The sequence below is a fragment of the Petaurus breviceps genome, unplaced genomic scaffold (assembly GCF_028583685.1).
Source record: "Petaurus breviceps papuanus isolate PSGF00001 unplaced genomic scaffold, PetGlider_PUasm1.0 186, whole genome shotgun sequence".
NCBI lineage: Eukaryota > Metazoa > Chordata > Mammalia > Diprotodontia > Petauridae > Petaurus > Petaurus breviceps.
In genome coordinates, this window is record NW_027185798.1 from 56,959,796 (window position 1) to 56,975,567 (window position 15,772).

General features: G+C 35.7%; 1 protein-coding gene across 2 annotated transcripts in view; it reads left to right on the forward strand.

Moving 5' to 3' along the window:
• OLFM3 (olfactomedin 3) overlaps window positions 1-15,772 on the forward strand; it is a 279,691-nt gene that overhangs the window by 228,453 nt on the left and 35,466 nt on the right. For both annotated transcript variants that reach the window (XM_069090514.1, XM_069090513.1), the window contains exon 3: window positions 14,476-14,631. In XM_069090514.1, coding sequence (XP_068946615.1) covers window positions 14,476-14,631 — 156 coding nt within the window. The remainder of the gene's footprint in view (window positions 1-14,475; window positions 14,632-15,772) is intronic.

Genomic DNA, 15,772 nt, shown 5'->3' on the forward strand with positions numbered 1-15,772 from the left:
AGATTGTAGCATGCTACTATATCTTATATGAAAAAAAGTAGAAATGACATTATCTAGTCTAGGATATGTACATCTAGAAGAGTGTGTTGTGAGGGGATGTTAATTTAGTAGGAATGGAGAGAAACAGACTAAATATTACCCTAAAATATGATGAAGGCCTCAAGCATACCTGATGGATACTCCATGGAAGATCATTGGAAAGACATAGACAAAACTCACAGAGGTTGAGAAGGCATGAAAAGACAAAAAAAATTGCAGCAATGGGAGGAATAGCCACGTGGAAGAAATCATGTTTCCCTAATTATGATTCTTTCCTTCCTCTTCTGTCTGAAAAATGTTGCTAAAATCAACCTTCTGATTCTGTTCCATCCATGCAGAGCCAGAGAAGACTGAGTCTTTGAAATCTTCCTCATTTTATATTTATACTTCCTGATTTGATACTTGCCCATTTTGAAAATATATAAGATAATATTCTATTTACAAATATTAATGCACAGTATGTTATATATAATCATTAAAATATTACATGTAGTTAAAATGTTTGTTGGATTTACATGTTTAATCATTTTGTGAACTCAGATTAAGGAAACGGGAGAGAAGTCAACCTATGATTTCTTTGGTATGGGGACATGTTGGTATGAAAAGTCCACTAATACAGATTAGTAACTCATCCCTACGTTAGAGGATTTGCTTTAAGGTTACTGAAATAGTGACTTGTCCTTGGTTACTTTGCTTGTATGTATCAAAGGCAGGTCTTGAAGCTAGGTCTTCTGAGACAATCCTTCTATATACTTTAGTAGGCTACTTCTCTAAATAATTTATCACATCACAAAAAAATGAAGCAACAAATCATATGCAGCTGAAGAATTTCTTTTTTTTTTTTTAAGCAATCGGGGTTAAGTAACTTGCTCAAGGTTACACGGCCAGTTATTTCTGGGTGTGGTGCTAAGTATCTGCGCCCAGATTTGATCCCCAGGTCATCCTGACACTGGAGCCAGTGCTCTTACTCGCTGAGCCACCTGGCCACCCCTAAAGAATTTCTTATAGAAAGGAAATGGGAAATAACATAAGCTTTGGGAGGGTCAATATAGCTTAGACTAAGACTTTTATTCAGTGGAGAGCAGATATCAACAAAGTTATTAATGATGTGGTGTCTTCTAACCCTAGGTTAATATATGCCTTCTTTCTGTTACATTATCATATTCTTCTCCTGATACAATTAGATAATATGCATTAAATTAGATTGCATTTTATAGATGGCTACGTTTTCTATACTTAGCAGGATTGAAAGTTTTAACAGTTTTTGGTAGAAGAAAATATGTACATGTCATCAAGGTAGACAATACTACTGGCTCAGACTATATATTTTCATGAAGCATCTTTGTCATGTCCATGTGTTATTGACAACTTTTTGTTCTATTTATGTAATAAATCAAAGTCCTTTACTTTCTAGTTATGGTTTTGATTGATGTAGTAAACCCCTGTTTGAATATCACCTACATGACAGGCAGCATTTCCAAAGTTCCTTTATAAGGAGGTTTATCTCATAACAACAATATTATAAGACTTGAAGATTTGGGAGCTGCCTATATATGTGCCCAGAGTTCAAATAGCTTTTTAGGTTATGACGATATTTATTATAGTCAGATTCTGATTCAGAAAATGTGATTAATTTTGTGTTGGTTATTCTGAAAGCAGTGAATTTTCTATTTTGTTTTAGTGTTTATTTAAAACAAAATTGATTTTTAATAGCTATAGAATTGCTACAAACACTGAGTTGTTTCTTTTTTTTCTTCTGGACACTCTCTACCTAAGTATTGTGATAAGGACTAGACATCTCATTAATTAGTATAGGACCCCTTCAAGGGAGGAAACTACCTCTGCAAACAGAGGTAAATAACTGGGTAGCTAAAGAAGTTTAATATGCCTAGAATACTGAGAAGTTTTTTCTTACTTGGAATCACACAGCCAATATGTTTAATAATCAGTTTTTATTTGGTATGCCATGATGCTTCTCTATATCTTTCCAAAAATATGGTTCCCCCTACTGGCCAAAGATTATAGGTACAAAACTAAGAAAACTGACTAAGGTAGAAAACTGCAGATCATTGGCAGTATGACTTAGTGGAAAGGTCACTGACTCTGCATTTGCTGGACCTGGATTCAAATTCTGTTTCTGATGCTTACTACATGACCTTGGACAAGTTCCTTCCTTAACTTTTCTGCATCTCAGTTTCTTCACCTGTAAAATGCGAAGGTTGTAGTAGATGAGCTCTAAAGTCCTTTCCTAATTTAAATCAATGTTCCTATGATTTTCTTATTCTTAAATCTTTCTTGACTACTTTATTATACTGGGCTCTTTGAGGGCTGTGTTCTTCCAGACTCAAATGAAATACAACTGGAATATGTACAACACGTATATGGGTTCATCAAGTATAGCATATGCATTTAACAGTTGAGCCCAAAGAGTGTCAATTAATGTATCAATGTTAACTCAGAGCAAGGATCCTTAATCTTTTGGTAATTAATGTACACCTTTGACAGCCAGGAGAAACCTAGAGGCCCTTCTCAGAATAATATAAAGTGCAAAAATTAAAATACATAGAATTAAAGAAGAAAACAATTATGTTGAATTCAATTTATAGGTTGTTTGGGGTTGTTTTTTTTTGGGGGGGTGCTTGTTTAAAAGTTCAAGAACCCCAGGTAAAAACTCTTGACTTAGAGGAGTGCTATTTTTATCAACAACTTGGAATAAAACAATGTTGGATGACAAAATTGAGATTTAAAAATATCTCATTAGAACATAAGCTCCCTGAGGCCAGGGACTTACTTCTTATTTTTTATTTATATACCAAGAAGGGGTAACAATGTCTGGCACATAATTACTTCTTATTGACTGGATAATTGGTTGATCCTGATAGTCTTAAACAGGAGACAAACATTTAACACCAATAACACAGTAGAGATAAATGTAAGGATATGTTTACATTAAAAATTATATCTTTACAAGTACAAAATAAGAAGATGCTTTAAAAAGATCAAACTATATTGGTATCTTTCAAGATCAGAATTAATTAAATATGTTGCATGGCAGCCTAATAAGCTTTGTTCTTAGGCTGCATTGGTGGAAGTACAGCATCAGGAACAATGGAAAGACACTGTGGTGTCATAGAACCTTGGATTCAGAAGCAGAGTAAGAGAGTGCTGTGGGAAGACAGATGGAGTTGAAGTCAGAGAACCTGACTTCATATTCGGGTTCTATCATTTACTATGTTAATATATCTTGAGAGAGATGTTTGACTTATCTGTGTTTCACTTTCATTTCTAAGAAATAAGGTTAGATTGAATTACTTTTAAGGCTCCTTCTTCATCCAAATTGTTGAGCCTTTAAGTCCTGGGTTTGAATCTTGCATCTTCTACCATAATGTGAGGATGTTAAAATAAATACTCTTTAAATTCCCCCTCAAATTCTAAGCTTTATACTAATGCTATGATGTTCTTCCCTGGTCACACTGTATCTTGAGCACTACAGTTATTTCTTCTTCTTGTTGCTTATATTAGGAAGGATATTGATGCTAGATGTGTTATTGCATTCCTTCTAATATTGCATATTGGAGCAAGCTGAGGTTAGTGAATTGGTTCAATTTGGGTGTTCTGAGCACCAGTAGGGCTGATGCCTCTAGGGTGTCTGAACTAAGTCTGACATAAATATAATGAACGCTGAAGAACAGAAAGCTTCCAGGTTGCCCAAGGAATAGTGAATGGACTCAGATCAGAAATGTAGCAAATAACAATTTCTGTGTCATGTAGTGGTATTGGGCCAGGAGTGGCAACTGTGCTTCTAGTCTGGATAAGAGTTGGTATCTTCTAAAGTGTGACAAAGGTTTTTAAGAATGTCAACTCCATTAGGCTTCCTGTCTTTGGGAAGGAGTGGCACAAAGACCTTCAATTTAGAAAATCCATCATTTAGATTTTTTTTTTTCCCTCTCGTTCCTTGGTGTTAGCCACCAGCCACCTCTGTAGCACCTCCTTCAGGTCTTCCATGGAGACATAGGTGTCCAATGGATGCTGGCTTTTAACTTTTTTTTTCCCTAATGTAGCACAGTGTCTGGCCCATTGTAATTGATGAATACATTGTTTTTTAATGAATGATCAAAAAGGAGAGGTATGAAGGTTATTCTGTTTGTTCCAAGAAGACAGAGCAAGTAGTTTTGCCATAACATAAGGAAGAACTTCGGTCTAAAACTAGAAGAGAAGTCCTACGGTAGAATAAATGCCACAACTCTGGATGCTTTCCAGTGGAAGACCCATGAGATCACTTGTTTGAGATATAAAGAGCTCTGATGGTTCAGTTAAAGGTTGGTCTAGTTCACTTCTAAGGCCCTTTGTTGCTCTATACTTTTACAAAATCTTGAGGTGATGAGATTATTCAACTTTTGGGGGATCTTTATCTTGGGAATATTGTACTATCATGTAGTTTTTGTTTCCTTAACTATTCATAGCTTCCCAAAATATATTTTAATTTATGTAGATTGGTATGTTGATAGGTTTTTCATTCATAACCATTAGTGATTCTTCCTTTATTTATCTTCATCATTCTGGGAGCATAGCTCTGCTTTCTGAAACATCATTAGGATGGGTCTTTTTAGTTGCTTAATGAATAAATTTTTCAATCAATTTTTCATGAATAGCTAGCATCTCTATGAGGCAGCTAGGTGGCATGATGTACAGAGTGCTGAGCCTAGAGTCAGAAAGAACTGAGTTCAAATCCATCCTTACATACTTGCCAACTTTGTGGTCCAGGGCAAGTCACTTAACTCTGCCTTAGTTTCCTCATCTGTAAAGTAAGCTGAAGAAAGAAACAGCAAACCACTCTAGTAACTTTGCTGACAAAATTCCAAATGGGGTCATGAAGAGTTCGACAAGACTGAAATGACTGAACAGCAAGAAAGCATCTATATAGCATTTTAAGGTTTGCAAAGTACTTTAGAAATATTATTTCATCTTATCTTTATAACCCTGGGAGGTATAGTTTATTATTATCTTCATTTTGCATTTAGGAAACTACCTTGATGGAGGTTAGGTGATGCTGTGCTTAGCACAAAGCCTAGCATATACTATTGCACTCAATAAATATTTATTGACTGACTGACTTGACCAAGGTCATATAGCTAGTAAGTGCTTTAAGATGAATTTGAATTCATGTCTCCCTGACTCCATGTCCTCTACTCTATTCACTGTACCACCCAACTTTCAAGTTCAGCTAGTTAGTAATTAACCCTTTGCTCATCACTTTAATAGGTGCTGGGGTTGAGGATATACATCAAAAATATAAAAGTCATCCTAGTATTTATATGACCTGATGTTTGATAGAACTAATTTTAGTTACAGCAAAAATCACAGAATCATAACATTTTACAGTTGGCAGGAACCTAAGAGATAATCTTATCCCAGCTGCCCTTCAATGAGGAATCCCTTCTGTAGCATCACTGACAGATGGTCCTCTAGCCTCTCTGTGTGAATACTTTCAGTTAAGAGAACTCATGCCCTCATGAAGTAGCCAGAGCAGTAATTTACTATTGAACTGCTTTTTTTTTCTTTAAATGAAGGATAAATTAGAACAATAACTAGCTAGTATTTGTATAATGCTTTGAGGTTTGGAAAGCACTTTACAAATATAATCTCATTTAATCCTCATAACAACTCTTGGGAGGTAGGTACTGTTATTATCCTCATTTTATAGATAAGGAAACTGAGGCAAACAGAGGTTGTGACTTGCCCAGGGTCACACAGATAGTTCGGTGTCTTAGGCAGGATTTGATCTTTAGGTCCTATGCTCTACCTACTGTATCACCAAACTGCCTCCTAACAAAAATGTCTCATATTCACTCCCACATAAAGCTATTTATTTAACCTTGTAGTGTAGGTGTAGGTAGTGCAAGATCTGCTATCTCCAGTTCTTTTGCTAAAGGCTGATCTTGTCTCTAAGATCACAATGCAATATGCTAAAGTTTTCTTACCTCATTGTAGGAATTTATAGATCACTTACTATGTGCCAGATAGTGTGCTAAGCATTTTACAACTATTATTTCATCGAATCTTTGCAAGCATTGCAGGAGCTAAGAGCTATTACTATCCTCATTTTATACATTAGGAAACTGAGGCAAAAAGAGGGTAAGTGACTAGTTGTGACACAATCATACAGCTAGTGTTTGAGACCAGCTTTAAATTCAGTTCTTATTTCCAGACCTACAACTTTATCCTCTGTGCCACCTACTTACCTCTAAAGAAAAATAGTATGATACTATTTGTAAAGTTCATTGAGACTTCAGATGGAAAGTATATAAATATTGTGTTTTTTAAATTCAGAAGCATTTAATTCATACATAAAAATGCTTGATTATTCCTTGTGCTATAAATTTGCATTTTCTTATCTGAAGTATATCCTTTTTTTAATTCATCATTTTATTTATGTTTACAAGAATTTATCATATACCACTTCTACTTCCCTCCAATTGATCAATAAAATAAAAATATAACCCTCATAACAAATATGCACAGTTAAGGAAACAAAAACAATTCCCAGATTTACCACATTAAAAAAAATGTTCTCCCTATTCTGCATTTTAAACTCATCACTTTATGGCAGAAGGTAAGTAATATGCCTCATCTATAGTACTCTGTCACTGAGGTATATCATTGTATTGATATGAGTTCTAAATCTTTCAAAGTAGTCTTTATAATGTCACTGAATAAATTGTTTCCCTAGTTCTATACACTTCATTCTATCATTTCAGATGAAATAGGACTAATCAATCTATTACTTTTAGTGAGATGGAAGATAACCAGGTCTTATTATCTATCCTTTAGCTGCTTCCTAAGATCCTCTAGGTTTTGCCATCTGACCTGCCTCAATGTCTTTCAGACTTTAAAAACTGTCATTTGAACTGTTTCTAAACTTTGCAATTTGTTTCATTACCATATATCTTAGGACTTCTAAATCTTTCTTTCTGCCCTACAGTCAAAATTTATTTTAGCATTGCCTCCCCCATTATAGTGTAAGTGTTTTGAGAATTTGCATTTTAGCACTTGATACAAGTTTTTTTATTGTTATTTATTATTATTTATTCATTCATTAATAAGTATTTGTTGAAAAAATGGAGTATCATCATACAGAGTTACCCTCTTCATTATTTTGATTTCTTAACCTTTTATGTTCTAGCCCATCCAATTTAAAGATGATTATTTTGGGGGTACTGAAAAGAAAATCTAAATTAGAATTGAGTAGCCCTGTCTTCCCTTTATCATACACTATTATTATCTCATCCACCAAAAGCACTGTTTATATCATCTTCCTCCTGCTTCTGACTTCAAATCAATTTAACAATCATTTATTGCTTTTTTGCCACCTAGATCAGCCTCATTTATTCTACAAATTAGTCAATTTCTGCCACTGTCCCAACATATAAAGGAGAAAGTCTCAACATCTGTTATCTGAAAAAAAGATTATGTAGTAATTCATTAACTCTTTACTTTCTTTTCTTTTCTCACTGTTGAACATATTTTAGAAACTTTGTATATCATTTTTTTCCACTTTACTCTCAGTATATTCATTCATTAGAAAGTATTTTCAGGGGCGACTAGGTGGCACAGTGAATAGAGAACCAGCCCTGGAATCAGGAGTACCTGAGTTCAAATGTGACCTCAGGATAGATAATAAGACATTACAAGCTGTGTGACTTTGGGCAAGTCACAACCCCAACTGCCCTCCAGAAAGCAAAAAAAAAAGTTTTCTTACTCTTTCTTAATTTTATTTTTCTCTTCCTCTTCTTTTTTCTCTTCTCTTGCCTTTTCATTTTTTGCTCTTTCTCCTTTTCTTCTTATTTCCATTGTTTCTTGGCCAGGTTTTTGGACTTCAGGTTAGACAGTTAGTAGGAATGAGAAGGGATAAAAGTCCTACATGTCACCTTGATCAAAAGCTCCTAAGACTCAGAAAATTAGAGAACAGAAATAGTGGGAATTTTCCTGTATTTTTATGAGCAAATATGCAAGGAGATTTTAAATAAAAAAAAATTACTTTGAGAGAGGAAGCTGACACTCTATCTTGTGACCCATTGGTCAAAGAATGAGTAAATTTGGACTCCTGGCAGTACATTTAGTGGAAAATAGAATTTGTTAAGCAAGTCACAGGGGATTTTTTCACGTAAGTTCAGAAATGAAGAAAAAGAAAATAAAAGCAATATTTATTATTAATCATATTTATTATTTTAAATTTATTATTATTAGTTTGCAAAGCTCCACAAACAAATTTTATCTTCTGAGTTATATATTCCTACAAATTTCTAAGGAAGATGCTACCGTTATACCCATTTTACAGATTTACAACTAAAGTTCAAAGGTTTTAAGTGACTCGATCAAGGTCAAATACTTAGTAAATATCTGAGATAGTCCTGAACCCAAGTATTGCTCATTTCAAGTCCAGAACTTTGTCCAACTCCAGCACACTATGCTATCTCTCTTGGATGATGTATTTCCTCTTACAATGGTCCTTCTCCATTCTGATGCATTTTGCTTATTTGCTGTAGCAATCAATCCAGAATATTTGGTGAACAGAGAGAGAGAGAGAGAGAGAGAGAGAGAGAGAGATCACACACACACACACACACACACACACACACACACACAGAATAATGGTAAGGGTATTTGAAGATCTTTGTGCCCCTTAATGGGACTCACTTGGAGCCCAACAAGAGAAGCTAGCTTAGGGGTGTCTTGTTTTTCAGGAAGGCCCACAGCTTTTGTTACTTTGTAATTGGGCAGTGGGTTGGGAAGGTTGTGATGTCCTCTGACCTTGAAGAAGGGTACATATACAGAAGAGGTTTTGTTTGGGGGCTCACTTATGGGAAGAGTTGTGGGATTTGGCCAGATGAGACTCTGGGCAGCTGCTGAGCCCCCTGGCTTTGACAACGCAGAAACTGGTATGTATGTATGTAATGGTCAGACAGCGAGACAGCTAAAGCCCCCATCTGTTCGTCTGTTTAATTGTGTTATTTTCTCTGTCTGTATTTTTTGTCTACTTGTATTTTCTGTTTGTATTTTCTCTGAAGTTCAGGGTGCTGACTTTTTCCCCTGAACTAAGTAAACTATATATATATATGTTTTATTAAAGCAAGATTGCTAACCCTTTTTGAGTTGCTTTTCTTTAGAAAAGCAGATCAAAGAACCTGTGCTAGCAGTCATCCTGGGCATGCTAGGGTACTTGATGTTACTCACACATGCACAAATATACACACATATAAATATATGTGTATATGTATATATATGTTTATATATGTGTGTGTGTGTGTGTGTGTATATATATATATATATATATATATATATCTTATGCCTTACCATTTTCTTATTGTGCAGTTTCAAAATGATAATATATTCTGTGCTGGTTCATTTCTGTTGCACACTTATTAAGCCTCCTGGACTGCCCCACTCTGGAATTTAGATAATTTTTAGCTAAAATTTTCTTTTGCCAAAATATGACTCTTTGATCAATTTGTTACTTAATTTTCTCAGGATGCCTAAACTTTGGGCAGGGTCACTCGTTTCACTGCCATAAAATCTGGAACTGATTTTCAATGAAAATAATGTTCTTTTCTCTTGTCTCTTGCCCCTTTTGCTTGACGATGTCAATCATACCGTTCAGTTTTGCCCAAGCCCCACAAGGGGGCAGTGCTATTAGACCCTCACAGAGAACTATAGTGAAAAGTAACTGGGATTTTGCCTTTGGGTACAACTTAGAATTGGGGGGGGGGGTACTTGAAGTCTTTATGTAATTGCAAAAACAACAGATTTAAACACAAAGGTACCAAGAAAAATTAGCTAAAATAGAAAGCTAGATGGCCCACTTCCTTTCTTGGTTTCTGTACTCTGCTTGAGCAACTTCCCCAGCAATGTTACAATATATTCATCAGATCCCTCCTACCTTCTCCCTACCATTATGGCATACCTACCGTGTTTCCCCAATAATAAGACCTATCCCGAAAATAAGCCCTCCCCTTACTGTGTAAGATTCCTCTAAAATAAGCCCTCCCCCGAAAATAAGCCCTATTGAGATTTCTACTGTAGTGAAGGTGATCCCCTGCGCTACACGCTACATTACGGTACCCTCTGTATGCACCGTCCCCCCCCCCCCCGGTGAAACACACGACGCGCTCCGAGCTGCATCCAATCAGAGCTGCAGCAGTGAGCGCGTCATCCTGTTCTTCCCCAGTGATTTGCTTGTAATCACTGTAATTACAATTTGCTTGTAATCACCAAATTGCTGTCAATGTTCATTAAAATAAGCCCTCCCCTGAAAATAAGCCCTCTGGTGTTTTTCTGTCCAAAAAAAAATAATAAGACAGTCTCTTATTATCGAGGAAACACGGTAGGAATATCCCCAGTGTCTCTTCTTCTATATTCTACCTCTTCAATTATGGCCCAGGATTCTTGTCATTCCCAATAGAATAAAGGGTACCATTTTGGTTGGTTAGTCCTGAGAGCAAAAAAATTGCTAATCATGGTATGATTTCAAATATTGCCATCTCAATGCATAGGAAAAAATAATATTGAATTATGAGTTCATAATAATAAATGACTAGTAATGATGCCAAATATTGAATATTCTGATTGTCATGAATTCCCTAATTACATTTGGATTTACGGGAATGATTTATAGAGTATATAAAAAGGCAGGCAAAAAGAAATATAAAATGATCTTTAAGGAGAATTAAGAAAAATATAGTATCCAGGATGAGGGAGATCATTTTTTGAGGTATTTTGTCCTAGTTAGAGTATATCAGGTTTCCTGTGTTCAGCTCTGGGTGGCACATTTTGGGAAGGAGTTTGACAAGCTAGAGTCCATATAGAAGAAGGTCGCCACTAAAATGAGGAAATTGAAGACAATGATTGATTGACAGAACTAGGACTGTTTAGATTAAAAAAGAAAAGCCTTAGAGGGGGTGCTTGATAGCTGTCTTCAAGTATTTAAAGGATTGTTAAATGTAAGAGGGGTTAGACTTGATCCTCTTGGGTCTTTAAGGCATAAATAGAAGGGATATATGGAAGTTGCAGAAAGACATCTCATCTCTTTCTGTGAGGAAAACCTTCCTTTAAAAAAATAGTTGTCTTAGTATAATGAGCTGCTTTATAAGATAATGAGTTCCTCATCTTTGAAGATCTTTAGGCAGAGGTCAAATTTGGAAGCTGTAAAAGAGATTCCCTTTCAGAGACAGGCTAAGCTAGCTAAACTCTAAAGTCCCTCCAACTCTAAGAATATGTGATTCTTTGAATGTCCAGGATATTATTCACGAAGAAGTATTTAACTCTTGTTTTCAAGAATAAAAAGAAAGAAAAGTTTCTCAAGAATATCTTACTCATAACAACCCCAGCTTGGGCCACTAGGATAGGAAGATGCTGTAATTATGTAATGCTGAATTGAAAAGCAGTATAGTTCTTAAAATGTTTCTGAGACTTCCAGGAAGAAGTGTTACTCTCTGACATCATGGGAGAAAAATGGTCATATGTACCATAAGGACAAGATATAACCAGGGCAACCAGGCAGTGTGGTGGACAGAGCACCAGCTCTGGAGTCAAAAGGATCTGAGTTCAAATTTGGCCTCAGATATTTACTAGCTGCATGACCTTGGGCAAATACCTCCCCCAACCAAAATAAATAAATAATCAGCCTGCTAAAAAAGACACAATTACAACTAAGAATCTGATCTTTTAAACAACAGATTCAATTTTATCCAAAAGATATGTTTAATCTTACACTTTGATAACACTGTAGCTGTGCCCACATAGCATAGCAGGGATTAATCTATAAAATCAGAGTATCATAAATTGGAGCTGAAAGGATACTAAAAGTCTTACAGTCCCAAAGAATCACAAAAGATCACAGATATGGAGCTGGAAGAAAACTCACAGGCAGGTCAGCTATTCCAACCACTTCATTTTACAGGGGCCTCAAAATATTCTCCCAGAAAAGCCAAATGCTTACATTTATAGTTTCACTAAAGCATTTAGGAGGCCAGGTGTCTTCCATATTTTACCATTTATGGATGACAGAGCTAATCCAAGAGAGTGTGAATTTAAATTTAGGAAATTTAAATTTGTATCATCTAGGCAAAGAAACCTTTTTAAATTTATAGTGAAATGAAAACGATTTATCAGAAAAAGGTATACCAGCTGACTCTAGGAGTTCTATGCACAAGGAGATATATAGAAAGTTATTACATAGACAGGTTTAAGAGATACATTTTCACATGAAATAACTGGGCCAAGCAAGCAGCTATCATTAACTGGCCTAACAAACTAAACAATTAGTTTAAACTAGTTTAGCTCATCATTGAGTTTTTGAAATTGAAATGAATTCTTTTATATTTTTAATAAAGTCACTAGTCTCTGAATTATGTGGTCTGTGTCATACATAGATCAGATCCAGTTGTAGCCAATAGCAGAAAAAAATCTAACCCCAAAGTCAAAACCCAAAGCCTTTTGAATTAGCAATTCTGTGTTTATTGGCTAGCATGAAATCTTTACTAATTGTACTTGATTTTACATTACTGGTAGTCATAAAATACTTTCATAGAAATTATTTTCCCTCTGGCTTCATGTTCTATAGCACAGTGAAGATAAGGAATTTTCTGAAATTATCAGGAAAACTTAAGGGCATCATTAATAAGGGCATGGTTATTCTTAGGAGGGATTACTCTGCTTCAAGACTACATGTCATGGAATCTTTCCGAAATAGTAATACCTAATCATAACCAAAATTGAGGAAGAAATTATAAATTATAACATTTGTCCCAGTACTGTTAACATATTTTCAGATTTGTTTCTGTGATTTCACTTTACTGGGGGAGAAGACAGGGAGTGACCCAGACCTTCGTTTCATTTTTTCTTAAATAATTCTCTGGAGATACCAAGAACCTAAGTGATTTACCCAAGATTGTACAGCCATTATGTGTCAAAGATAGAACCCAATTTTTGACTCTTAGATCAGCTATCTATGCACTATGACAAACTGTCTCTCAAATCTGCCTTCTACTAAAGAAAGGCAAATAATAAAAAAAGACTTTTATAGTATGGGCATCATGGCAAATGAAGAAATAATATAAACCCATGAATAAAAATCAATTATCTACTATCAACAAGGAGAAACTCCTCCTTAAAAGAAATAAAATTTTCATTATCAGTTATGTTTAACAAAATCACATAACAGGTTTTAAATATGTCAGGATTTCATTTTCAAATGCTAAAAGGAGGCATGATTGGGGGCTGTACATCTGGTTGACAAGGAGTTAGGGGAGAGGCCAGGGAAGGATACACTAGTGGAATCCAGCACCTTTCTGTCTACAATTCTGCCATTTATGTTAAGCATGAAACTAGATATCTAGTCTATGCAGTGAACTGCTATTTGTCTCTCTGCCACAAAGGTCGCATGTCACTTACATTCACGGGATAAGCTTTTCCCGCCAATAACTTTTTATGTCTATGCCACAGCCTTCAAATGATTCTTTGCACCCAATGTGGTAAGTGTTGGTTTTCAACGGAACTATATTATTTGTTTACAATATATTTTTCTGCCCCTGTAATGCACAGATTACATTTACCAATTTTCTTACGTAGCATACTTTTATACTGTTCAGTGTGAAGCTGTTGGACTTGATAGACTATTTGTATTCTCTATTAAACATTATGTTCAACCTCTGACAAATTAACTCCTGCCTCTTTGAATGTCATGAAATGAATATACTGAGCAAAATATGTCTCACCTTTGCTGAATGCCTAAATGCCACCAACACTCCTAAACAACCATATTTCTCTCTAATTAAAATGTTTTATAACTTTCCAAGTACTATGTGTAATTTAAAAATAAAGGGAAAAAGACCAAATTACAGCAATGTATGGCTTGGCATCTGTCAATTTAGTCCCGGTTTGACAGATTTAGGCATAGTTAGTTAACCAGCTTGTTTGCCATTTTGATTGATTGAAGGCTTATTTGTGATGTTGGAGCCAATCGCTATGTTTTTTTCATTGATTCGCAGCTATATACAATTTCTCTCTGCCTAGATTTTCTTTTTTTTTTCTTTTTGGAGAGGGGAAGGTAGGGCAATTGGGGTTGACTTGCCCAAAGTCACATGGCTACTTTTGTGTTAGGTGTCTGAGGCCAGGTTTGAACTCAGGTCCTCCTGACTGCACAGCCAATACTCTATTTACTGCACCACCTAGCTACCCCTGCCTAGATTTTCTAAATATTTATAATATGAAATTATTATTCCTAAAACCTGTCTCTTTGTAGACATAGATATAAACTTTGACTACACAAAACACTGCTAAGCAGTAATTAGAATAATAATGTCATTATGAAACAACCAATAACTGTAATGTGTCTCTTAGTGGACAATATTTCTATAGCCAATTTTCTTCTCTCACCAGGTTCAGAATATGTCCCAGTCCATTGAAGTCTTAAACTTACGGACTCAGAGAGATTTCCAATATGTTTTAAAAATGGAAACCCAGATGAAAGGACTGAAGGCCAAGTTTCGACAGATTGAAGATGACCGGAAGACATTAATGACCAAGCATTTTCAAGTAGGTTTTACTTTCCTAGTCTTTGGAAACACAAGTGGGAGCAAATCACTGAATATGATGCATGTATCTCCACTAGAAATAAGTGCTCATACAATGTTAAAGACTCATTTGGGAAAATATTCACTTAACTGCTAAGAGTGACCATTAGTTGTAAGATGGTGGAGAAGGCTCTCTATAAATAGAACCATTATGGAAATGTGGAGAGTATGTCATGATTTAAATGTATTTGAATATATGTGATGATAACTAGATTGCTAAAAGTTTTTCTTACTGTCAGCTTTTCTATTTCTGCATATAGTGCCACCTTCCTGTCAAAGACCTAAGTTCCTAACCACACAGTCACCTTTGACCTTTCCTCCTTTCTCACCATGCCCATAATCCAATCAGTTACAAAATCTTATCTCCCACATCTATCCCTTCCTTTCTATAGACTCATCAGTGTCTCAGACCAAGCCTCCTTTAACTTTTACCCTGACTCTAATGGTCTTGTAATTGGTCTCTTTGCCTCCAAACTCTCTCCTTTCCCAATCTTTTCTTTATATAGATTTTTTTCTAACTGAAAGGTATGAAAATATCTCTCCCCCTTACTCAAAAGTCTTGGCTGGCTCCCTAATACTATAAAATAAAATAAAAATTTGGGGTGGCTAGATGGCACAGCGAACAGAACACCAGCCCTGGAGTCAGGAGAACCTGAGTTGGAATCAGGTCTCAGACACTTAACACTTACTAGCTGTGTGACCTTGGACAAGTAACTCAACCCCAATTATGCTGCCCCCTCCAAAAAGCCAAAAAATAAGAGAATAAAATAAAAATTCTATAGCCCATTGCTGACAGGTTTTCATAAGTCTAGCTATAGCCTCCATTAATAAAGCCTACCTATATTTCATACCACTCTTCTTCAGACATCACTATGCCAGCTGAACAGGACTACTAGCTGATCTCTTATTTCATTCCACCTTTTGCCTCTATGCATAAGCTGCAAGCCTTCTCAACTCCATCTGTTGAAATCCTCTCCTTTCAAGGTTCAAGCTCATTTGCCTCCCCCATCCTAGCTGAAAGTCATCTCTCTCTCTCTCTCTCTCTCTCTCTCTCTCTCTCTCTCTCTCTCTCTCTCTCTCTCTCTCTCTCTCTCTCTCTCTCT